A 27,177-nucleotide genomic window follows, 5' to 3' on the forward strand; every position below is an offset into this window, starting at 1 on the left:
CGTCACTCATCAGTGATAAACAAAGGCGCCATGTTCAAGTAAAGCAGGTAAAGACTGACAATAATCGCGAGATTGGGTGCGACTACAAACACTTTTCAAGGTGCAAGAATCCAAAATATAAAATTATGAATGCGGGCGCCCAAATAGTTAAGTGTTGCGGCATTTATTTTGTCTAAGAAGCCAGCTCGAATGGGAAGACCACCTGAGAATGAAAGCCATGGCCGACATCATGCAGTTTACTACACACATGTTTGCACTCGTGTATTCAGTCCACGGCACATTATTATTACTTAAACACCACAAATAGTTTTCAAGCCTTACTTTACAATGAAACAATGCTACAAAATATTAAGGGACATTTTAAATGCAGTTTCTGTAGGCAAAGCATGGGAGATAAATCTTGCAGTGAAAATTCTGAAGTTGGCCGAGACGAAAAAATAGTCAGTCTTACTTGTTTTAACTATTCCTTATAATGTTCAACTTGTGTAATTTATTATTTCAGCTTTACAACATTTCATGATTATATGAAATACCTGTTTTATTTGGTTATTCATACTACTGTTAGTGTTGCATTAGTGATATTTTGAGAGTATCGATATAAGTCAAATTGGCCTCAATTCGACACCTATGGAAAAAGTTAAATCTGCGCCTGGTCAAATCGACACTTATTTAAAGTCATTTCGGCATTTGGTTATTCAACATGCACCTAATATTTTTACTGTTTTCTTTCCATTTCATTTCAGGTATGGGGAAAATAGGTTTTTTTTTATATACATGTATACTTTTTGGCCAAACTTACAATTTTAGAGCTTCATTTTGTACATCTTTTAAACATCAGCACTCGTAATTAAGCAATTAGAAAACACTGAAAAAAATAATCAGTTAGCTTTCTGTTTGAAGTTTTCTCAATACTCAATTCATAATGTTTTGATTGGTTACATGTATCACTTTAAATACTTATGAACTTATATTAGTTGCAAACAATAACCTGTTTGTTGGTTTAACAATTTTCAGGCAGTTTTTGTTCTTTTATAATGAAAAAAGATAAATTAAACAAAGGTGACATTACCCAAGCTGTTGTTTAATCCAATTATCCATAGAAGAGGATTAAATCAAAATTTAATCATTGTAATTTAAGTTGGTTTTTGTTATGCATGTCCTGTCTAAGTGTATAACGTTGGCACCGATTTTGTTCCATTGTCATGGTCATGTTTTTCTCTTAACTGTTAATGACGTCTTTACACTAAATTCATTGGATGTTGGATGTGTACTGATCGATATTTTAGTCTTAGATACATGATTTTTTTTATTAGTTGTTATTGGCTTTGAACTAGCTGTCAGTAGCTGCAAGTACTCTCAGATCTGTACTTAGTGTCGTTTTTGTTGTTAGGGATGGGGATGGTTAAATACGCTGCCATGTCCGGTCTGTGTTTATGTTTGATGTTTTTCTGTTTTGTATTGATCTGATGAATAAAGCCTTTTTCAACTGATTTTTATACGACTGCAAAAAAATTTTGCGGTCGTATATTGGTATGACGTTGGCGTCGTCGTCCGAAGACACATTGGTTTTCGCACTCTAACTTTAGTTTAAGTGAATGGATCTCAATGAAATTTTACCATAAGGTTCAATACCACAAAAGGAAGGTGGGGAATGATTTTGGGGGTTATGGTACCAACAGTTAAGGAATTAGGGGCCAAAAATAAGCATTTTTGTAACTTCCAGACATTACTTGTGTGTAAGTGTATGGATCTCTTCTGACATAGTACCACAAGGTTCCATATCACAAATGGAATGCTGGGATTGATTTTGGGGGTAATTGCCTCCAATTTTAGGAATTAGGGGCCAAAAATAAGCAGTTTTCTAGTTTCATGACAATAACTTGTGTGTAAGTGTATGGATCTCTCTGACATAGTACCACAAGGTTCCATATCACAAAGGGAATGCTGGGATTGATTTTGGGGGTAATTGCCTCCAAATTTTAGGAATTAGGGGCCAAAAAGGGGCGAAAACAAGCAGTTTTCTAGTTTCATGACAATAACTTGTGTGTAAGTGTATGGATCTTTATGAAATTGTACTACAAGGTTCCATATCACAAAGGGAAAGCTGGAATTGAGTTTGGGGGTAATTGCCTAAAACGTTTAGGAATAAGGGGCCAAAAAGGGGCCAAAAATAAGCATTTTTCTAGTTTCCAGACAATAACTTGTGTTCAAGTGTATGGATCTCTCTGAAATTGTACTGCAAGGTACCATACCACAAAGGGAAGGCTGGGATTGATTTGGGGGGTAATTGCCTCAAAATTTTAAGAATTAGGGGCCATAAAGGGGCAAAAAAACAAGCATTTTTCTAGTTTCAGGACAAGAACCTGTGTATAAGTGTATGGATCTTTATGAAATTGTACTACAAGGTTCCATATCACAAAGGGAAAGCTGGGTTTGAGTTTGGGGGTAATTGCCCTAAACGTTAAGGAATTTGGGGCCAAAAAACAAGCATTTTTCTAGTTTCCAGACAATAACTTGTGTTCAAGTGTATGGATCTCTCTGAAATTGTACTGCAAGGTACCATACCACAAAGGGAAGGCTGGGATTGAGTTTGGGGGTGATGAAGAGTCATAAGGGGGTTCAAAAAATTTGGGGGGGGGGATTTTTTTTCCTTTTTTTTCTTTAAAATTTTCCATTTTAAATTGATTATTTCTGATTTATATATAAAAGCAAATAATAATGATATGGTTTGAATAGGTAAATTAAAAAAATTTTAAGTTCTTAGACCACATTCATTCTGTGTCAGAAACCTATGCTGTGTCAAATATTTAATTACAATCCAAATTCAGTGCTGTATCAAGCTTGAATGTTGTGTCCATACTTGCCCCAACTGTTCAGGGTTTCGACCTCTGCGGTCGTATCAAGCTGCGCAGCAGGGAGCATTTTATTATAGTTTGTTCTTATGTTGTACTGTTACACCACTGTCCCAGGTTAGGGGAGGGTTGAGCACTCACAAACATGTTTAACACCGCCACATTATGTGCCTGTCCCAAGTTGGGAGTCTGTAGTTCAGTGGTTGTTGTTGGTTCATGTCTGTCATATGTTTTTCGTAAATTGTTAGATTAGGCTGTTATTTTTCTCAATTGAACTGTTTCATATTTTTCATGTTGGGGCCCTTTTATAGCCGACTATTCAGCATGGGCTTTTCTCATTGTTGAAGGCCATTCGGTTGCCTATAATTGCTTACATCCACTTCATTTGAACTTTGGTGGAAAGATGTCTCATTGGCAATCATACCACATCTCATTTTTATATTTGTGTCCCTACAACTCCAAGTCGTTCCTTCCCAAGTCGATATGGCCCATATTTAAAGTCAATTCGGCCTCAAAATCAACTTGTTACGCTGACCACTAGACTTTACAAAATTAAATTGTTTTTTCTAAGAAATTTTTATTTCTTGTAGCTTTGCTTAATTCATCACGACAATTAAGTAAGGATGTCTTATCAGACTTGTGTGTATAGCATGTTTCAATTTGATTAGTCATGTAAGAAAGTCAACCGTTTATCCCTCTTAAATGGCGTTCAAGGAAAATAACTCAAACTGAAATTACGTCATTCGAAATCTATCTATATATATGAAAAATACTTGCAAAGGATAAAAGTGATATATATATATATATTTGACTTATAGCAAATAAAGGTTAATTAATTTTATGAATAATAGCATTTATCACACTGACACATGTATTTGTTACGAAAACGTTGGGTTTTGCATATGCATATACATCTGAAATATATTGATTTTGCACTTGTTCAGAGAGTATATTCAATCATAGCTGCTAGACATTTTGAAAAAACAAGGCTATTATTAGCTATTATACAACTAAAATTAATTATTTGAACACAAAAAATCAAATGTACTTTAGTTTTGAATGTGTAAACATTTAAATTTTTCTTTTTATGTTCATTCTGGCCATGGCCGTGATCATATAGTCATTGGTTACGAACGTGTCAACTGTAAATATTAATAATACAGAGTTCAAACCTTAAACCTGGATTGAAATTTTCTTATTGGGATTTTTTCTTGAGCAAAATATTGTTTTAATCACAGAAAGTATTATATATTTCATTTTCATATAAGGGTGACATCATAACTTTTTTTTCTGTCAAAGCAGTGATTTTATGGTTGTGGCTGTTATGTTAGACTTTATTTAAATTAATATAACGTGAAGGTACCCAAATTGCACCTATTTTGACAGTTTTTTCACCTATGTTTATTCATGATCCAAACAAAAGTTTCCATTCTGTGTTTATTGTGTAGCTGTATCATTATTCGCTATATGGTTCCACCAATTTAATTTTGAATCCATACTGAATCATAAAAAAATGGGTTTGAACAGACCTCCAAACAATCCATGATTCTGTAATGAGGAGTACCCAAATTGCATCCATGCTTAAATTCACATCCTTAAAAATCGAATTACATTATTTCTTCAAATATTTAGTACAATTTGAGATTAATCTATGCTTACTATTCATCTTTTAAGAAATGGAGGCTTGTAACATATTTTAATTGCTCATTTTTAAAAGATGACCTTTTTGTGGACGTCGCATCGCGACGTTTCCGTACATTTTCCTTTACCAGTGAATACTTCTTCTGTTGATATATACTGTGAATGTTTTGTGTATATTTAAATATATTTACCTATGTTGAAAGACGTGCATAATGTCAAATCATAAAAATACAAATTGTTTAGTCTCTAAGAAAACTTGTAAGATTTCCGCTGCTACTTTTGCTAAATAGGTGCAATTTGGGTACCGTGACGTTAGAAACAAATCATGTTCAAACCTGACATCTGGAATTAAAGTCCTATAAATGTTTTCATAGAAAATTTATGATCCAATCTTTCTTCTTGTACAGTTATGTTCTTCTATTTTTGATTGTATTGCTTTATAATTATACCACTTTATCGTGAAATTGTATTGTGTTGATGTTTGATTTAGAAATGTCCACTGTTGAATGTTATATTTCATGGATTAACAAAACCAACAGCTATAAATAAAATACTCAAAAACAGGGTTGGTAAAAACCCTGTTTTATGAGTATTGCCCAGCCAAGTGAAAAAATACTGGCCTGGATCTTTAAGAGAATTCAGTGATCAATGACAAACACAATACTTAAAAGATATGTTAGATCATGTGGATTACTTCATATTTTAACCTATAAGTTCACTTGTTTAAGACCCTTTTTATATAGTGTATTTATTTAAAAAAGAATTGGTCAAGCAACTTTAAGACTTACATGTACATGAACAAATATGAACAGTTTTCTCAATAAGATTTATAGGTAATCCTCCTAAATATTTATGAAATTGCCATTCTGTCTTAATTTGTAAAACTGTTAACCATGGTGACATGAAGCCAAAGAATTCAATTTGTATTTTTTTTATAGACATAACTGACAATTACAGATAAAATTATTTGACCACTTTCGAGTAATGTCCTTCACCGGAGAAGTTCGTCAATTATGCACGCCTTTATGGCGTCATTTACCAGATAGGGCCTGTATCCCTGCACTATTAAAGTTCACCAAGCGTCTTTGTGATGGTCATTATGGAGGATAAAGTAGAAATAATGTTTGTTCTTTCGGTACTTAATCACAATTCCCTAATGACAACAGTGCTGATTATCATTTATAAGAATTTAATTTGCTGAAAAATTCGTGCAATATACTATATAGCATCATATTTTTTTCAACTGCTAGCTCAATATGGGAAGGAAGTGACGATGCCCCTAAACACACGAATGATGTTCACTAAAACCGAAGTTTTTGACGGAAATGCAACAAACTCAAAAGTGGTCTATTATTTGAAATGAAAATAACTACTCAACATTTTTTGTTCATTGTTAAAATGGGTTCCCACAAATTTAGCATACTTACATGTACAACACTAATTATTAAGAAACACATTTTATTTTCCCATGCATTTTATATAAAGTGTTTTTTTTCAGGTTACTGTTATGATAACTGCACAGTCAAGAGAAAGCCCCCCCTGATCTAGGATCAGATGTAAGTATATGCTGATGCCAGGGAAAAGAAACACTTCTTGACTGTACAACCATATTAAATCTTAACTTTACTGATCAATTAAATAAATAATATGACCAAATAATATTTACAAAAAATAGATAAATTTATGTGACCAAATTAATAATTAAACTGATTTTGTTGCAGTCAACTAAGGCCAAATGAAAATTCATTCGCTGTGCCATCCAAATTATCTTACTACATTGTACCTACTAACTCTATTGAAAATATGTCCAAATACAGTAAGTTAAGTTGAAATGATATTTAGTATGATGGTGGTATAAAAATTGCTTGATATGTTAACTACAGTTAATCTATACTAGGTCTAGTTACTTGACACAAGGGTAAGCAGTGCACTATTAAACTACTAGCTGACAATTTTATATTAGATTATTTTATTTTGTAGAACAAGATTTTTTCTCTAAAAACTGAAGGATAAAGACAATCTTAACAGTAAGTACATTATTGCTGTTAGTTATTCAGAAATTTTTGTAATGTTTTTTATCATTGAAATTGAGACAGGTTAGGTTTCATAAAAATAAACAACTTGCAATTCAAATTTTTATTGCAACACTGTTGCATTCTTGGTTTGATATTTCTACAATGATGATGAGAAATGCACCCAGAAATTTCTGAATTTAAAGAATTAACCTGTTGAACAGAATTTTAAAGAATTTTATCTTTTTTTCTATCAGTAAGTTTATATTATACAAATGTATTAAAATAAGGAGATGTGGTATGATTGCCAATAAGGCAGCTACCCAACTAAGACCAAAGGACAATGATGTAAATAGCTAAAGATTACTGAACAGCCTGTAACAATAATATCAAAGTAAAATCCAGTAAATATAGTAAAGCTATAAAAGCTCCAGGGATAACAAAATGTATAATTATTCAAAAGAGAAATCCACAAGCATGATTTACAGTCATTCCCAAGGTCACAAGACATTCGACAAAGACAATTAAAAATTGATTTGGTCCAGTTAAGGTCATTACTTGACCAAATGACCAGTAAAATGTTGAATTTTGTCCAAATCATATGTGTCAATGTCCTATAAAAAAGAGTTCAGAAGAATGGTTTACTGGACCAAATATCCAGTTGATTTCTCAAAGCCTTGGGAACCACTGGATTTAGAACAAAACAAAAAAACTATTATGACAGAGAGCCAAAAAACAACCTCTGAATAACAGGATTAGGCCAGGCACATGCAGATTGTGGCAGGGTTAACATATTTGTGAGTGCTCAACATTTCATCTTGGGACTGTGGTGTAATGGGCCAATATAAATATATCTGAACATGAGTGACTCATCAGAATGGTACTATGACAAAAAACAACTGACGAAATGACATGGACACAAATTAAAGCACCAATCTGAAAATACTCACAAGGACTGAAATCTACTTTAAATTCAATTTCAACTAATAAATAAACCTTGTCAACTGAGACTGTATCTGTTGATAAGAAAAATGGATTGAAACTTGACAACTAGTTATATATATATAATTAATTTGGTGGTGTAACTCCATATTATGTTTTGATCAGATTGATTTTAAGGCTTTCCCTTGACTGTAAAAAAACATAGACTTTACCATTTTCATATGTACTCATATGAAAGTTTACCAAAGCAAAACCTCCAACAGTTTAGTACATACATCTGGAACAAAACTTTACAAAAAACTTTACACCACTTGTAAAAGTTGTGCATCTCCATATTTATTTTGGATCAGAGATTTCAAGGATTTCCCCTGAGCAAAAGTCGACTTTACCATTTGTACATATATGAACATTTATCAAAGCTAAAACAAAACTTACTTTACACCAAGCGTAGAAGTTGTGCCCCTTTGTATTATTTTTTGATGAAGATTCATTTTTGGGTCATTGCAAACCCTTTTGTACTTGTAGAAAAAATATCTCATCACAAAATCTGTTACAGTGTATATTGATTTGAAAGGAATAGAAGGAAATTCTACAGAATTATTTCTTGGGGACATTTTGATATCAGGGAGTCATATTATTTTTGTATAAAAAAGAAAATTTAATTTTTTTAGGGCAATATATCTTAGGTCCGAGTACACAGTTATTTCGTAGTGCATTTCTTTTAGACAATAAATGAAAATTAAAAAAATCCCACCTGCGCTTTCTCAATAATATTTTTACAGTGTGTTGTACTACTTTTGGGACAAATTATATTAAAATTATAGAAAACTTCATCGGCTCTAACTCAAAATATGGACAATTTCATGTTAAGGGGGTCTTCAAATCTTTTGACAGCTTCCGAAGTGCTAATTTTTAACATTTTTCAGCTGGACCAAATCACTACTTCACTTTAAAATTCATGACCCAAATTTTTTTACAGTGTCATTTCACCCCCCTACTTACTATTTGAGTCATAAAACATGGAGAAATAAATTTGGAAGGGGTATAAAAAAAATCAACAAGTAACACACTGTCCACACTAGGGACTATATTCGTGGACAACGAAAATCAAAGGACGATAACTGTGTACCCGGACCTAATAGGGTAGAAAAAGTTGACCAATCTTAATGAAACTTGGTATGACCAAAGCTTATTAAATTATAAGACTGCTTACAAAGTTTCATGGCAATAGGATATATATTATAGACAATATGACTAATTCTATATTCAACTTTGCGTGTTAAATTTAGACGTTAAAATTGAAAATTTTCAACTATCAACATTTGGGGCTTAAAAAATTAAAATATTGGAAAAAAATACTTTTGAAATGCCTTAATATATAATATATTATGTATTAAAAGCAATAGAGTACTCATTTGATTTATCAGACTTATCATAATTATTAAAAAGTCAAATTTATATGAGCCTGTGGCTAAAAATGGAGGTTTTCCAATGAAGGGGGGCCTTACATGAAGATGTAATATTTTCCAGCAATTTTAAATTTGTAAAGCTTTTTGGTTATAAATAATCCTTACATATGTATTTAATGTACTTTAAATGGAAAGAAAACTTACAAATAACATATCACATTAGTTTAAAAGGGTCTTAGGCCAAGTAAGACTGAAAATAATTAAGGGTCAATTTAGGCCGTATCACATATTTACATTTAAAAATGCATATTGAAGCTATAGGAAATAAAATTTTGTGTCTTTTCTATCATTTCTATACTCAGGTGACATGATACAATAAATCTGAGCACAAAAAGACTCTTGCATTCAACTTTTTTTGCAGACAGTATGGTCTGATACAAAGATTTTTCACTTTTAAGTGAAAAACATGCATGCAATTTTAGTCTCAACAGGCTTATATTTGAACCACTTGCTATCCTACAGAAGAAAAAAAAGATATTATGTGACATAAAATAGGTACAAAAGACATTGTTAAGTGCTTTTTATACAAATTTAGTGAGGTCTTTATAATGGACTTCAACTTTTATGTTCCAAGCTCCTCACATTTAACTTGATGCAAACAGGGCGTTAGACGAGGATCATATATACAACACATTTTGCACATATTGTCTGAGATAATCTTCTTTTCTGTAGATTCAGAGTTCACAAATGAGTAATACAACTGGATTGAAGCATAGAAACACAAATATTGACACATAAAAACCTGTCAGATAGAAAATCAGAATGCCACTTATGCATCAAAATTGAAAAAGCTATGAAATGCTTATTTTGACCATAAAATGCCAAAATTGGTCATTTTTGCAGAAATTCTATCAAATAAAAGTTTAAATCCTTTAGTTTTATGCTATTGATAAATTGACACCATCAAATCATTCAGGGAAGTTGCCAAAGTACAGATTCTATATTTCCTGATTTCACCTCTTAGGTCCGAGTACACAGTTATTTCGTAGTGCATTTCTTTTAGACAATAAATGAAAATTAAAAAAATCCCACCTGCGCTTTCTCAATAATATTTTTACAGTGTGTTGTACTACTTTTGGGACAAATTATATTAAAATTATAGAAAACTTCATCGGCTCTAACTCAAAATATGGACAATTTCATGTTAAGGGGGTCTTCAAATCTTTTGACAGCTTCCGAAGTGCTAATTTTTAACATTTTTCAGCTGGACCAAATCACTACTTCACTTTAAAATTCATGACCCAAATTTTTTTACAGTGTCATTTCACCCCCCTACTTACTATTTGAGTCATAAAACATGGAGAAATAAATTTGGAAGGGGTATAAAAAAAATCAACAAGTAACACACTGTCCACACTAGGGACTATATTCGTGGACAACGAAAATCAAAGGACGATAACTGTGTACCCGGACCATATAGGGCTTTGTATATTGTTAAACACAGTGATTTTTTACAAAAATTTGCATACAAGCTATTTTTTACCTCTTCAATTCAAATATTTCCTTCGCTTTTTGTGTGTTTTTGGCTGTGCATGTACTGATTTTGTGTCATGGATTGATTTCCCATATCCTTTGTTTTTCAATTATGTAATAAAAAAGATACCTTCATGTGCTACTTGATAGGTAAATGGGTCGAAATTTTAGACATTTTAGATTTACTTAAAAATTTCAGTTTCTTGGAAATTTCTATCCTTTGGACAGACATACCTAACTTTTTATGCCATCGCAACTGAAAGTTGGAGGGCATATTGTTTTACCCCTGTCCGTCCGTCTTTCTGTCCGTCTGTCCTTCCGTCCGTCCGTCCCATTATAGGTGTATAGCTATTCCAGATAACTCCTCCTACAGTTTGAATGCTAGGAAGTTTTCACTTTGCTGGCTGTTTGTACATATATTGAAGGTGTGCATGTGGTCAGGGTTTTGATTTTTGTCGAGCCTTCGACTTTAGTCGAAAAAGCGAGACATAGCGATCCTACATTCCGTCGGCGTCGTCGTCGTTGGCGGCGTCCACAAATATTCACTCTGTGGTTAAAGTTTTTGAAATTTTAATAACTTTCTTAAACTATCCTTGATTTCTACCAAACTTGGACAGAAGCTTGTTTATGATCATAAGATAGTATCCAGAAGTAAATTTTGTAAAAATAAAATTCCATTTTTTCCGTATTTTACTTATAAATGGACTTAGTTTTTCTGCCGGGAAATATTACATTCACTCTGTGGTTAAAGTTTTTAAAATTTTAATAACTTTCTTATACTATTTTGGATTTGTACCAAACTTGGAAAGAAGCTTGTTTATGATCAAAAGCTAGTATCTAGAAGGAAATTTTGTAAAAAAAATGAATCCATTTTTTCCATTTTTATACGACCGTTGGCGTCGTCGTCGTCGTCGTCGTCGTTGTCTGGCGTCGTCCGAAGACACATTGGTTTTCGCACTCTAAATTTAGTTTAAATGAATGGATCTCCATGAAATTTTACCATAAGGTTCAATACCACGAAAGGAAGGTGGGGATTGATTTTGGGGGTTATGGTACCAACAGTTAAGGAATTAGGGGCCAAAAAGGGGCCAAAAATAAGCATTTTTGTAACTTCCAGACAATAACTTGTGTGTAAGTGTATGGATCTCTCTGACATTGTACCACAAGGTTCCATATCACAAAGGGAAGGCTGTAATTGATTTTGGGGGTAATTGCCTCAAAATTTTAGGAATTAGGGGCCAAAAAAGGGGCAAAAAACAAGTATTTTTTTAGTTTCATGACAATAACTTGTGTGTAAGTGTTTGGATATTTCTGAAATTGTACTACAAGGTTCCATATCACAAAGGGAAAGCTGGAATTGAGTTTGGGGGTAATTGCCCGAAACATTTAGGAATTGGGGGCCAAAAAGGGGCCAAAAATAAGCATTTTTCTAGTTTCAAGACAATAACTTGTGTTCAAGTGTATGGATCTCTCTGAAATTGTACTGCAAGGTACCATACCACAAAGGGAAGGCTGGGATTGAGTTTGGGGGTGATGAATCATAAGGGGGTTCAAAAAATTTGGGGGGGGGATTTTTTTTTTTCTTTTTTTTTCTTTTTTTCCTTTTTTTTTTCTTTTAAAATTTTCCATTTTAAGTTGGTTATTTCTGATTAATATTTAAAAGCAAATAATAATGATATGGTAGGAGATACACACCAAACAGGATGTGTAAATTATTATATAATAAGTATTGTGCAATAGCAAGAAATTTTCAATTGCACAGTATTGCACAATAGCAAGAAATCTTCAATTGCACAGTATTGCGCAATAGCAAGAAATCTTCAATTGCACAGTATTGCACAATAGCAAGAAATATCCAATAGCACAATATTGCGCAATAGCAAGAAATTGTCAATTGTACAGTATTGCACAATAGCAAGAAATATTCAATTGCACAGTATTGTGCAAAAGAAGATACTTCGTATAAATTGCTTATTTCTTGATCAATTTCAATGGGGTTTTATTCTTGAATTCTTGGGGTTCTTTAATATGCTGAATCTAACCGTGTATTAAGTTTTTGGATTTTGGGCCCCGTTTTTAAATTGGTCCACATTGAGGTCCAAAGGGTCCAAAATTTAACTTTGTTTGATTTCATCAAAAATTGAATTATTGGGGTTCTTTGATATGCCGAATCTAACCGTGTATTTAGATTCTTAATTTTTGGTTCCGTTTTCAAATTGGTCTACATTAAGGTCAAAAGGGTCCAAAATTAAACTTAGTTTGATTTTAACAAAAATTGAATTTTTAGGGTACTTTGATATGCTGAATCTAAACATGTATTTAGATTTTTGATTATGGGCCCAGTTTTCAAGTTGATCCAAATCGGGGTCCAAAATTAAACTTTGTTTGATTTCAACAAAAATTGAATATATGGGGTTCTTTGATATGCTGAATCTAACCATGTATTTAGATTTTTGATTTTTGGGCCCCGTTATCAACTTTGTCCACATTGAGGTCAAAAGGGTCCAAAATTAAACTTTGTTTGATTTCATCAAAAATTGAATTCTTGGGGTTCTTTGATATGCTGAATCTAACCATGTATTTAGATTTTTAATTTTGGGTCCCGTTTTTAAATTGGTCTACATTAAGGTCCAAAGGGTCCAAAATTAAACTTAGTTTGATTTTAACAAAAATTGAATTCTTGGGGTTCTTTGATATGCTGAATCTAAACATGTGTTTAGATTTTTGATTATGGGCCCAGTTTTCAAGTTGGTCCAAGTTGGGGTCCAAAATTAAACTTTGTTTGATTTCAACAAAAATTGAATATATGGGGTTCTTTGATATGCTGAATCTAAACATGTATTTAGATTTTAGATTTTTGGCCCAGTTTTCAAGTTGGTCCAAATTGGGGTCCAAAATTAAACTTTGTTTGATTTCAACAAAAATTGAATATATGGGGTTCTTTGATATGCTGAATCTTACCATGTATTTAGATTTTTTATTTGTGGGCCCGCTATCAAATTGGTTCATATTGAGGTCAAAAGGGTCCAAAATTAAACTTTGTTTGATTTCATCAAAAATTTAATTATTGGGGTTCTTTGATATGCCAAATCTAACCGTGTATTTAGATTTTTAATTTTGGGTCCCGTTTTTTAAATTGGTCTACATTAAGGTCCAAAGGGTCCAAAATTAAACTTAGTTTGATTTTAACAAAAATTGAATTTTTGGGGTTCTTTGATATGCTGAATCTAAACATGTGTTTAGATTTTTGATTATGGGACCAGTTTTCAAGTTGGTCCAAGTTGGGGTCCAAAATTAAACTTTGTTTGATTTCAACAAAAATTGAATATATGGGGTTCTTTGATATGCTGAATCTAAACATGTATTTAGATTTTAGATTTTTGGCCCAGTTTTCAAGTTGGTCCAAATTGGGGTCCAAAATTAAACTTTGTTTGATTTCAACAAAAATTGAATATATGGGGTTCTTTGATATGCTGAATCTTACCATGTATTTAGATTTTTTATTTTGTGGGCCTGCTATCAAATTGGTTCATATTGAGGTCAAAAGGGTCCAAAATTAAACTTTGTTTGATTTCATCAAAAATTGAATTATTGGGGTTCTTTGATATGCCAAATCTAACCGTGTTTTTAGATTTTTAGTTTTGGGTCCCGTTTTTTAAATTGGTTTACATTAAGGTCCAAAGGGTCCAAAATTAAACTTAGTTTGATTTTAACAAAAATTGAATTCTTGGGGTACTTTGATATGCTGAATCTAAACATGTGTTTAGATTTTTGATTATGGGACCAGTTTTCAAGTTTGTTCAAGTTGGGGTCCAAAATTAAACTTTGTTTGATTTCAACAAAAATTGAATATATGGGGTTCTTTGATATGCTGAATCTAACCATGTATTTTGATTTTGGACATTGGACCATAATAGGTAAATTAAAAAAATTGAAGTTCTTAGACCACATTCTTTCTGTGTCAGAACGTATGCTGTGTCAAATATTTTATCACAATCCAAATTCAGAGCTGTATCAAGCTTGAATGTTGTGTCCATACTTGCCCCAACTGTTCAGGGTTCGACCTCTGCGGTCGTATCAAGCTGCGCCCAGCGAAGCATTTTATTTACTTTTAAATGGACTTAGATTTTCTGCCAGGAAACAACACATTCACTCTGTGGTTAAAGTTTTTAAAATTTTAATAACTTTCTTATACTATTTTGGATTTGTACCAAACTTGGACAGAAGCTTGTTTATGATCAAATGCTAGTATCTAGAAGGAAATTTTGTTTTCTTCCAGTTAACATTACATTCAGTCTGCAGTTAAAGTTTTTAAACATTTATTAGATTCATAAACTATCCTGGATTTTTACCAAACTTGGACAGAAGCTTCTTACAATCAAAAGATAGTATCAAGAGGAATATTTTTATTGATTTACTTCCTTATTTTTGTTGAGCCTGCGATTAACAGAAAAAGTAGGCGAGACACTGGGTTCCGTGGAACCCTTACGAATTTTTATTAATATTTGCTCTTTTCGTAGATAGTTGAACTTTGTCATTTTTGAGTATATACTTGCATAAGAGGTGCATAGGTATTCCAGATAACTCCTCCTACAGTTTGAATGCTAGGAAGTTTTTACTTTGCTGGCTATTTGTACATATTGAAGGTGTGCATGTGGTCAGGGTTTTGATTTTTGTCACGCCTTGACGGAGTCAAAAAGCAAGACATAGGTATGCTGTTTCCGGCGTAGGCGGCGTCAACAATGTGTTAGTTTGTGATTAGGTCTAGTTCATGGTGAACCACTAGTGGTAGGTCAATGATATTTGGTATGCAGTTGTATAAGCATTAGCACATCTCATTACCATGGAGATGATTTGACCCCGCCCCCTCAGTCAAGGTCTATTGACTTTGAAACTGTGCTTAGTTTACATGTATTAGTTTGTGATTAGGTCAGTTTATGGGGAACCACTAGTGGTATGTCAATGATATTGTGTATGCAGTTGTATAAGCATTGGCATATCTCATTTCCATGAAGATTATTTGGCCCCATCCCCTCATTCATGGTCTATTGACTTTGAAACTTTTGCTTAGTTTTCATGTATTAGTTTGCGATTAGGTCAGTTTAAGGGGAACCGTTAGTTGTAGGTCAATGATAATTGGTTTGCAGTTGTATTAGCATTGGCACATCTCATTTCCATGGAGATTGTTTAGCCCCATACCTTCAGTCATGGTTCATTGACTTTGAATATTTGCATAACTTACATGTTAAAGTATTGCTATTTTATTTTCAACATTTGCATTATCAAAATAACAAATAGGCGAGACATATCTCTGTGTTAACAGTTTATTATTAATATTTGCTGGTTTGGGAGATAGTTGAACTTTGTCATTTTTTGGAGTATTTACTTGAATAAGAGGTGCCTAGCATTTCTGGATAACTCCTTCTACAGTTTGAATGCTAGGAAGTTTTCATTTTGCTGGTAGTTTGTACATATATTGAAGGTGTGCCAGTGGTCAGGGTTTTGATTTTTATTATTATTTATATTTATTTATATTTGCTCTTTTGGGAGATAGTTGAATTTGTCATTTTTGGAGTATATACTTGTCTCCCAGACACAATAATATCTCAAAGAAAGTCCTACAAGTATAATACAGTTACTTCAGAGTGGAGTGCAGGGGCATCACTTTGTCTAGTTTTATTTCAAAAGTTAAACACAAGCGGATTTGTTTAACATATTTGGAATATCTTGTTTACATCAGTATGCTCTCAATTTGTCTAACAATGCTCTGAAAATGATTCAGTTTTATTAAATTTTCAAGATTTTAGAAACCCAGCTTTTATGCTGTTTATTTATGTAATTTAAAAAAAATTATTGATTTGTTCATTAAAATTGGTACAAATAATGTTCATACAGAATCAAGCCCAATGTCATTTAAAAAAGAGGGGTCCATGTACTCATTTTCAAGCTTATGATTTAAATTTGTCAAAAAATGTTTCCTTTTCCAATATGTCACAGTTTGAAATTGCGAAAAATAACATTTTACATAAATGATGTCATTACCTCACCTATTACTGTATTGTATGTCATTAATTGTAATGTTGGGTTGGTGTCTCATTTTTAGCTCACCTGACCAAAGTTAGCTTTTCTCATCACTTGGCGTCTATCGTCGTTGTTAACTTTTACAAAAATCTTCTCCTCTGAAATCACTGGGCCAAATTTAACCAAACTTGGCCTAAATCATCCTTAGGGTATCTTGTTAAAAAAATATATCCAATGACCCACCCACCACTTTTACTGTTCTAGAGTTATGCCCCTTTATAAATGGAAAAATTGCTGAATTTTTCGTTTTCCGTTCTCAAACTTCAGTTTGCCTCAACCAAATGTTATGAAACTTATACACAATACTTATTACCACAAAACTCAGATCAAGTACAAATTTTGGTAACGTCACTTTTACAGTTCTAGAGTTATGTCCCTTTATAATGTTATATGCAAGCGGGGGCATCATCTGTGTCCCATGGACACATTCCCCATTTATTCATAATTTTTTTTACAAAAATCTTCTCCTCTTAATCTACTTGGCCAAATGGAATTAAACTTAGCCACAATTATTATTAGAGTATCTTGATTGAAAAGTGTATCCGATGACCCTGCCCTACAACCAAAATGGTCCCCATTGGTAAAAATAGAACATAGGGGTTTACTATAGAAGTCTATTGGAAAAATGTTAAAAAACAATTTAAAATAGTCACAGCTTGAAAACTAATTTAAATAATGATAAGGGGTCTTCAGTAACTATTGTAAGACTACAATGGGATGACTTGATTTTTTTTTACAGAGGTGCAATTTTTTCAGGTGGGGGGATGCTAATAATTTCTCCTTGATATGTTCCATTTTCAGAATTATTCAGTGTTACTTTTTCAATAAACCATTATTATATCTTTTCTTTCAGCATACTTATATTGGGTGAATGCCCCCCAGACCCAGCAGGTTAGTCGGGGTCAGGGGAACCCCTACCCAAATTTTGTTTGAAGGGTGTTCCATAAAAACTTTAAAAGGCATTTTCCCTGGGTGAAATAAATTTTGGAGCAGAGGAAAGGAAATTTTTTATTTTTTGTTAATTATCTTGAATATCATTATAGATTGAGATATACTGTAAATAGCAAAAATATCAAGCAAAGAAAGATCTACAAATAAGTTAACATGACCAATTGACATCTTATTGGAGTTATTGTCCTTTAAAGTTATTTTCTGCAATTTATTGGTAATTTTTATATAACCGCAAAAAAAATTTTGTGGTTGTATATTGGTATGACGTTGTCGTCGTCGTCCGAAGACACATTAGTTTTCGCACTCAACTTTAGTTTAAGTGAATGGATCTCAATGAAATTTTACCATAAGGTTCAATACCACAAAAGGAAGGTGGGGATTTATTTTGGGGGTTATGGTACACACAGTTAAGGAAAAAGGGGCCAAAAATAAGCATTTTTGTAACTTCCAGACATAACTTGTGTGTAAGTGTATGGATCTCTCTGACATTGTACAACAAGGTTCCATATCACAAAGGGAATGCTGGGATTGATTTTGGGGGTAATTGCCTCCAAATTTTAGGAATTAGGGGCCAAAAAGGGGCAAAAAACAAGCATTTTTCTAGTTTCATGACAATAACTTGTGTGTAAGTGTATGGATCTTTATGAAATTGTACTACAAGGTTCCATATCAGTAAAGGAAAAGCTGGAATTGAGTTTGGGGGTAATTGCCTAAAACGCTTAGGAATAAGGGGCCAAAAAGGGGCCAAAAATAAGCATTTTTCTAGTTTCCAGACAATAACTTGTGTTCAAGTGTATGGATCTCTCTGAAATTGTACTGCAAGGTACCATACCACAAAGGGAAGGCTGGGATTGATTTTGGGGTAATTCCCTCAAAATTTTAGTAATTAGGGGCCATAAAAGGGCAAAAAAACAAGCATTTTTCTAGTTTCAGGACAATAACTTGTGTGTAAGTGTATGGATCTTTATGAAATTGTACTGCAAGGTTCCAAATCACAAAGGGAAAGCTGGGTTTGAGTTTGGGGGTAATTGCCTTAAACGTTTAGGAATTTGGGGCCAAAAAACAAGCATTTTTCTAGTTTCCAGACAATAACTTGTGTTCAAGTGTATGGATCTCTCTGACATTGTACTGCAAGGTACCATACCACAAAGGGAAGGCTGGGATTGAGTTTGGGGGTGATGAATCATAAGGGGGTTCAAAAAATTTGGGGGGGGGATTTTTTTTTCCTTTTTTTTTCTTTAAAATTTTCCATTTTAAATTGGTTATTTCTGATTTATATATAAAAGCAAATGATAATGATATGGTTTGAATAGGTAAATTAAAATTTTTTAAGTTCTTAGACCACTTTCATTCTGTCTCAGAAACCTATGCTGTGTCAAATATTTAATTACAATCCAAATTCAGTGCTTTATCAAGCTTGAATGTTGTGTCCATACTTGCCCCAACTGTTCAGGGTTCGACCTCTGCAGTCGTATCAAGCTGCGCCCCAGCGGAGCATTTTATTGTAAATCTTTTCAAAAATCTTCTGCTTTTAATTTAACTAATCGGCCAAATTAAACCAAACTTGGCCTCAATCATTATTAGGGTATTATTTTAACCATATTTAACATGATTTCCAAATAAACTCATCATAGATACCAGGATTGAAATTTTGTACTTGCACCAGTCTACAAAAGACTCATCAGTGATGCTCGAAAGTTAAAAAGGCCAAATAAAGTACGAAGTTGAAGAGCATTGAGGACCAAAAATTCCTAAAAGTTTTGCCAAATACAGCTAAAGTAATCTATTCCTGAGGTAGAAAAGCTGAAGTATTTCAAAAATTCAAAGTTTTGTAAACAGTTAATTTAAAATTATGACCATATCAATGATAATTCATGTCAACACAGAAGTGCTGACTACTGGGCTGGTGATACCCTCGGGGAATAAAAACTCCACCAGCAGTGGCATTGACCAACCACAGTAGATACAGGTGAGCGACACAGGCTCTTGAGAGCCTCTAGTTATGAACCCCTCATTTAATATTTATTCTAGTTAAAATTGAAAAATTCAGCAAATACATTGTATGCTAATAACCCTTTTCAAATTTATTACAGGTTGTTATGATGAGTGTTCAAATAAAGGTAAAGTCGGAACCAGTTGACCCTGGTTATGAGGCTGCATTGGAAGGTTCCAGCGGGGAACCAGTTGAAGGACAGAAGATAAAATCTCTACTGAGAGGAATTCTGGATAAATCTGACCAGGGACAGTCAATCAAGAATGTTATTGAAGATATGCTGCAGAAAAATGAAGCAGTGATAGCACAAAATGATCCACTACCATTTAAACCTAATCCTAGAACAACATATAAAAAAGATGATTTCAAAGTGAAAGATTCTAACATTGTACGACCAAAAAGTCCAACACGTACTTGTGAGATACCACAAAAGGATATGTCACATATTGGTCAAACATTGATGGAAATGGGAGTGTATGATGAAAAGACAGAACATTCATTTCAGACTATGACACATGAAATGGTTTGTGGTGTTGCTTCTAAAGCTTTTGTTATGACTCAAGAAGGAGCAAACATTCAGACTGATATGCAGTATTACTGGTGTAACTTTTGTCCATTTAAAACAGAACACAAGCAGACGTTACTGCAGCATGTTATGGAACACAGGTTTCATTGCAAGTTTTGTACATATCAGTCTTTTTCTAGAGCTGATGTTATTCGTCATGCTTCCAAAGAACATGAAGACTTCCGCTCCACTGCTGAAAGTCTAAAATATTGTACATTCCTACCTGATTTTCTTCAGCTAGAGGTCAATTCAAAAAAGAGAAAGAGTGAGGAAAACGGTGAACCAGCACCAAAGAAAACCAAAGTGAGTAAAGCAGGTCCAAAATCAAAGACAGAAGGAAAACCCAAAATACCTACTACAGAAACCATGTTTGAAATGGAAGTTGATGAAGTAGATGAAGATAATAATGAAAGTTCAGAGGAAGAAGAACCTTCAGAGAAAGTTATTGTACCTCGAAGTAAAAGATCATCAATTGTTGCCAAACCTGTTCAGGAAATACCCAAAGCAAAAGACATTGAGACTCATGTCGCCACAAATTCACCAGACAAAATAACTCCTGTAGCATCAAAACCAACACCCCCTCCAGCTGCACAGAAAACTACCACTCCAGCTAAAACACAAAATACAGTAACAGTCTCATCAGGTCTTTGTTGGAATTGCGGTTATTGTGAATTTGTCACATTAAGTCAGACCTTCCTAAAGACGCATCTGAATACCCAGCATGGTGGAAAGGCTCACAAGTATGTAGCAATGTTAGTCTCATCACAGGATGAAATGAACAGAATCAAAGAAAGAGACAACCAGATGTACTTAAGTCCCAATCCTGCCTTACTGCTTGGTAGTCCAACAGTGACATCCACAACTGCACAAGAGAAGACAACTCCAGCTGTAACACAAAATGAGGATAATGCAGAGGGTGTAGTGGATAGCGACAGTGATGAAGAATACATTCCCGACGAAGAAAAGAAGAAGTATCCATTAACTTACAAATGTGCTCACTGCAATTTTAATGCCCCAGTCTGCTTCAAGATCAAAGAACACTTGTTGTTTAAACACTCTGGATGTGTATTGTATGCACTTGACATGAGAGCTGTCAAACTGAAACAAAAAAGATATGTTTTCTTTTGTCATCGACAGAACTGTTCTTTTACCAGTAAGAAAACCGAAGAATACCTCAATCACTCAGAGAGTTGTACCCCTTGGTTAGAACCAGGATGTCCAGAGAAAATTGATGGAGCTGCAAAGAAATGTCTAGAATTAACTCGTAATTTTTCAACAAAGATATCCCAAAAAGCATTTCAGATGGCACGTAATTTCAAAACTACCAAAACAGCAGAGTATGCATGTGTACACTGCTCTTACACTTCTAATAACAATACAAGAGTGAAGAAACATGTATTAGCAAATCACAAAGACGGGGAAACTGTCATGAGAGATCTTCAAGCCTCTAAGATGAAAAAGAAAACCACAGTATACTTCTGCAAGATCTGTCTGTGGGAAACTAGAGTTGATGGAGAACTTGGTGAACATCTAAAAGAAAAACACAATGAAGAACTTCCAGTTTCAAAACCTACTTCAAAGCCAGTCTCTGAACCACAAACAGGCCCTGAAGAACCTCCTCCACTGATGCCAAAAATAGTTTCAGTCAAGTCAGGGAAAGATGCAGTAACCCCCACTTCCTCACCATCTGGGTCAGACATAGAAGACCAGTTAAATGACGATGATGATAGTGAACCTGAACAAAAGGAAGCAGATGATGGCTTGGACGAATTAGAAATCCCAGAGCAGGATATTCAGAAAATGATGGATGAATATATCACTGATGAAGCTTCAAGAGGCAAATCTTCAGGAAGACCTAACCGTGCTGCAGCAGCTAAAGCTTCTGCCAGAGTGCAAGCCCAGGGGCATTCTCCATCATTGTACAAATGTCTACAGTGTCAACAAATGCATTTTGGAGAGAATTTAATGAAGCGTCACATGAACACCATTCATCCTGGAGTAGCTTTACGCGCATTGGATGTGAAGAAGAAAACACACAAATCTAATCCTTACATCTGTTTTTGTCCCAAAGATTTGTGCAGATATATACACCTGAGTGAAGAAAATATTGCCAAACATGCTGAAGATTCCCACTCAATTGACAGAGATACTGCTGCCATTAAAGCCATCCTTGAACCATTCATACCTCCATCTTCTCCAGAAAAACATGTCAGAGCTGTTGCAAACAGTTCAACAGCTCAGTATGAATGTTTATATTGTACAACCACAGTTCAGCTTACAACTTGTCTCAAAATGAGGCAACATATCCTGGCCAAGCATCCAGATGAAGATGTAATATTTAGAGACTGTCTATTGAGGAAATCACGAAGGGCATGTCGTGTATTCATGTGTCCAGATATTACTTGCGCATACAACACAACAGATCAGAAAGAAATCAGCTTACACAAGTTAGCCCATGAAAAAGCCACAATTTATGAATGTTCCCAATGTCAATGGTTTACAACTAATTTGGATACCGTTGGTGCACACATGGCTGCTTTACATCAAGGTGAAAAGGTCACAACAATAGAAATCAACTTAGATTTAGATAGTGATGGCAGAGTAGCAAAGAAAGTTGGAGGAACTGTTATTAAACAAGAACCAGAATAGTAGTCAGTTTACAGATTCCCATTGGTTGTTGTATGTTTTATGAGTAGTATATAGAAACTGAAAACATGAACAAAAAATTTTTATACCAGTAGTAATGCATTTGTTGTTTTTCTCATGTAAAATAAATACATTTAAAACTGATTCAAATGATACAAAAGAAGAAGTGTGGAAATCAAAAGTAAAGAAAAAAAAAACATACCAATATATAAATCCTAGTGCAATGTAAAATTTTGTATTATAAGTTGGTCACAAATGTACTATGCATTAAAAAGTCATGCATATATTGCTGGAAATTGAAATATTTTACTTGGTTATTTCATGATTTTTCGTTCCCGTTCTCTAACTTAAGTTTGCCTCAACCAAATGTTATGAAATTTATACACAATACTTATTACTACAAAACTCAGATCAATAACAAATTTTTAGCGTCACTTTTACCGTTCTTCAGTTTTGTCCCTTTATAACTTTATATGATATGCAAGCGGGGGCATCATCTGTGTCCCATGGACACATTTCCCATTTATTTTTGTATATGTTGATCTGTTGATTCATGTTTTAATATATCATTTTGAAGTATGAATAAAGATATTTTGCACTTTTTTTTATCCATCTAGGTACATTCATGCTTTCATTACTAAAATTAGTTTTAATTTTTTTTTAGGAAAATGAAGAATTTGATGAAATTTGTTTGAAACTTGTAAATATGTATGCAACTGAAATGTTACAGAAATTAAAGTAAACTTCTCCTGTAAATTATAAGGCAATGCAAAAAGTTCTAACTTTCTTATTCTTTTTCATAAGAAGTACTCAATTACCATGCTTTCTGTTATACACATATTAACTGTGTCACAATTGCAAACATTATGAATATCCAATGTATATGAAATTATATATACTAGGTATGCAACTAAACAAAAGTAACAATAAACAAGTTTAAACTCGAATTAATTATAAATTATGATAACTAAAAAATTATTCAATTTCAAAGCAAGTTACTTATGATTCTGAGAATCTTTAAAGTCAGAAAGTGAGAAAATAGTGTTATTCAACAAAGGGTTTTAATTTATTTTGCTGACAATGGGGTTAAATTTATTCAGCTGAAATTCATGACACAAACAGGTATCAAGTTTCGCACATAAAATATAAGCTTTTGAAATTGTTTTGAAAATATTATTTTAAATAATTTAATTACAAATAAATCATTTTGCATTTTTTGCTTTAAATCTGGTTTAGAAGACAAAAAAAACATGCTATAAAATTAAGTAAGCCTGTTACCAATTTCATATATGTATATACAAAAAATGTATTACCTTGTAAGATTTCTTTTGTTGGCTAGTATATGTAGTCTATTTGGAAAATGCAAATGTTTTACATGTTTTCTTTAGCTTTAATACAAATGTATCAACATTTTGAATTGGCCACTTCATTGTAAACTTGGCCATTCAATGGTAGTGTAGACATAAGACCTAAGTCAAAGTGTAAACAGACTTGTAATACATTTGTTGATTCTTTTGTTTATTATGAACTTGACAGATTAAGTTCTTAGATTATGAATTCAGAGGCAAGGAGGGACTTCTTGTTAGAGTATGATTTGTTAAAAAAAGGATTGTTTGCAGATTTTATAGGAAATATATTGACATTTTGGTAAAACATCCTATACCTTGTAAAATAGTTTTAAGATTTATTGCTTGTTTTATGTGGCAATACACATTATTTTGGTCCCGTTACTATAGCCGAGATCAAATAGTTTTTGTTCCCCTGTTCTTCAGATGTCTTCTCTTTTTTTGTCATGTCTATGTGTAAAATGTATTTCAATGAAGATGTGATTTTGAAAGTAATTATAATTTTGTAACAGCTTTAAGATTTTGGTAAAATATAGTTACATCATTTATGTCATTAGTAATGTGTTCATTCATATCAACATTTGGAGTATTAGTAAACATTTTCAAAGTTTGTAGACTTAGTTTTTGTCTTGCCTCAGATAAATGATGTTTAAGGTAAGACAAATGTATGCTTATCTGCAACTGCAATGTCATTTTTAGCTCACCTGGCCCAAATCTATTAATAAATCTAATTCGGTACGTCACATTCGTCTAACCTTCACCTCATTTTCATGGTTTTGGTCGTTGTTTCATGGTATAGATGTTTTTATTCCCCCGCTGTAGCAGAGGGGGCATTAAGTTTTACCCTCGTCCATCTGTACGTACGTCCCAAAGTTGGTTTCCGTTCTCTAACTTTAGTTTGCTTCAACCAAATGCTATGAAACTTAAACAAAATGCTTATTACCACAAAACACTGATCAAGTTTGAATTTTGGTAGGGTCACTTTTACCGTTCTTTACCCCCTTTACAAATGGAATAAACAGCTGTGCCATGAGCGCATGATAAGCACGTCGTCTTGTGTGTGAATTTTTATGCAATAATCATAAATAGTTTCTGACATACGGCGCGACATGCGAAAACCCCCCTTTTTTTTTAACAAAAAACTCAATATCTCTAAATTAAAAGTTTGAATCAAAACCAAAAAGCATACAGATCTTTAGATTAATATAACTAAGAAGTGTGTAAAATTTTAAGCAATAATCATAAATTGTTTTTGAGATACGGCGCGACGTGAAAAACCCCTCCCCCTTTTTATACGCCCGTCAATTTTTGACGTGACGTATTATGGTATACAAATGTCCGGTGTCCGTCCGTCTGTCTGTCCGGCATAAACATGTCGCACCGTAACTTGAGAATGACTTATCCAAATTTCATGAAACTTAACATAGTTGTTTCTTATGATGGTTAAACGATCTGTATACTTTTTGGTGAAAATAAGATTAAAAATTTTTGAGTTACGGGACTTGGTAACTAAAACAGGTGTGTGTTTTTTTTCACATGTCGCGCCGTATCTCAAAAACAATTTATGATTATTGCTTAAAACTTTACACACTTCTTAGTTATATTAATCTTAAGATCTGCATACTTTTTGGTGATGATTCAAAATTTTATTTTAGAGATATTGAGTATTTTGTTAAAAAAGGGGGAGGGGTTTTTCACATGTCGCGCCGTATCTCAAAACGATTTATGATTATTGCTTAAAATTTTACACACTTCTTAGTTATATTAATCTAAAGATCTGTATACTCTGGTTTTGATTCAAAATTTTATTTTAGAGATATTGAGTTTTTTGTAAAAAAAAAAAGGAAGTTTTCGCATGTCACGCCGTATGTCAGAAACTATTTATGCTTATTGCATAAAAATTCACACACAAGACAACGGGCGTATCATACGCTCATGGCGCAGCTGTTTATTTTTTTACAAAGTACTCAATAACTCAAAAATAAAATTTTGAATCATCACCAAAAAGTATGCAGATCTTAAGATTAATATAACTAAGAAGTGTGTAAAGTTTTAAGCAATAATCACAAATTGTTTTTGAGATACGGCGCGACATGTGAAAAAAAACACACACCTGTTTTAGTTACTAAGTCCCGTAACTAAAAAAGTTTTAATCTTATTTTCACCAAAAAGTATACAGATCGTTTGACCATCATAAGAAACAACTATGTTAAGTTTCATGAAATTTGGATAAGTTGTTCTCAAGTTACAGTGCGACATGTTTACGCCGGACAGACGACATTTGTATACCATAATACATCCCGTCAAAATTTTGACGGGCGTATAAAAATTGCTGAATATTTTGTTTCCATTCTCTAACTTTAGTTTGCCTCAACCAAATGTTATGAAACTTATACACAATGCTTATTACCACAAAATATAGATCAAGATGGAATTTTGGTGGTATCACTTTTACTGTTCTAGAGTTATGCCCCTTTACAAATGGAAAAATTGCTGAATTTTTTGTTTCTGTTCTCGAACTTAAGCTTGCCTCAACCAAATGTTATGAAACTTATTCACAATACTTATTACCACAAAACTCAGATCAAGTACAAATTTGGGTAGTGTCACTTAACTTTCTTCAGTTTTGTCCCTTTATAACTTTATATGATATGCAAGTGGGGGCTTCATCTGTGTCCAATGGACACATTCCCCATTTATTTTTAGCTCACCTGGCCCAAAGGGGCAAGTGAGCTTTTCTCATCACTTGGCGTCCGTCGTCCTGCATCCGTCGTCCGTAAACTTTTACAAAAATCTTCTCCTCTGAAACTACTGGGCCAAATTTGACCAAACTTGTCCACAATCATCAATAGGGTATCTAGTTTAAAAAATGTATCCGGTGACCCGGCCAACTAACCAAGATGGCCGCCATGGCTAAAATAGAACATAGGGGTAAAATGTAGATTTTGGCTTATATCTCTGAAACCAAAGCATTTAGAGCAAATCTGATATAGGGTAAAATTGTTTATCAGGTCAAGATCTATCTGCCCTGAAATTTTCAGATGAATCTGAAAACCCGTTGTTGGGTTGCTGCCCCTGAATTGGTAATTTTAAGGAAATTTTGCCATTTTTGGTTATTGTCTTGAATATAATTATAGAAAGAGATAAACTGTAAACAGCAATAATGTTCAGCAAAGTAAGATCTACAAATAAGTCAACATGACCAA

At 33.3% G+C, this 27,177-nt stretch overlaps 1 protein-coding gene across 1 annotated transcript; it reads left to right on the forward strand.

Annotated features, from left to right (window-relative positions):
- LOC127735132 (uncharacterized) lies at positions 1 to 24,581 on the forward strand. Its single transcript, XM_052245217.1, has 4 exons — positions 1 to 47; positions 5,992 to 6,049; positions 6,474 to 6,520; positions 19,515 to 24,581. The coding sequence occupies exon 4, from the start codon at positions 19,521 to 19,523 to the stop codon at positions 22,626 to 22,628; it is 3,108 nt and encodes a 1,035-aa protein (XP_052101177.1). The 5' UTR covers positions 1 to 47; positions 5,992 to 6,049; positions 6,474 to 6,520; positions 19,515 to 19,520; the 3' UTR covers positions 22,629 to 24,581.
- The last annotated feature ends 2,596 nt before the right edge of the window (positions 24,582 to 27,177 follow it).

The sequence above is a fragment of the Mytilus californianus genome, unplaced genomic scaffold (genome assembly GCF_021869535.1).
Source record: "Mytilus californianus isolate M0D057914Y unplaced genomic scaffold, xbMytCali1.0.p SCAF_1, whole genome shotgun sequence".
NCBI classification, from domain to species: domain Eukaryota; kingdom Metazoa; phylum Mollusca; class Bivalvia; order Mytilida; family Mytilidae; genus Mytilus; species Mytilus californianus.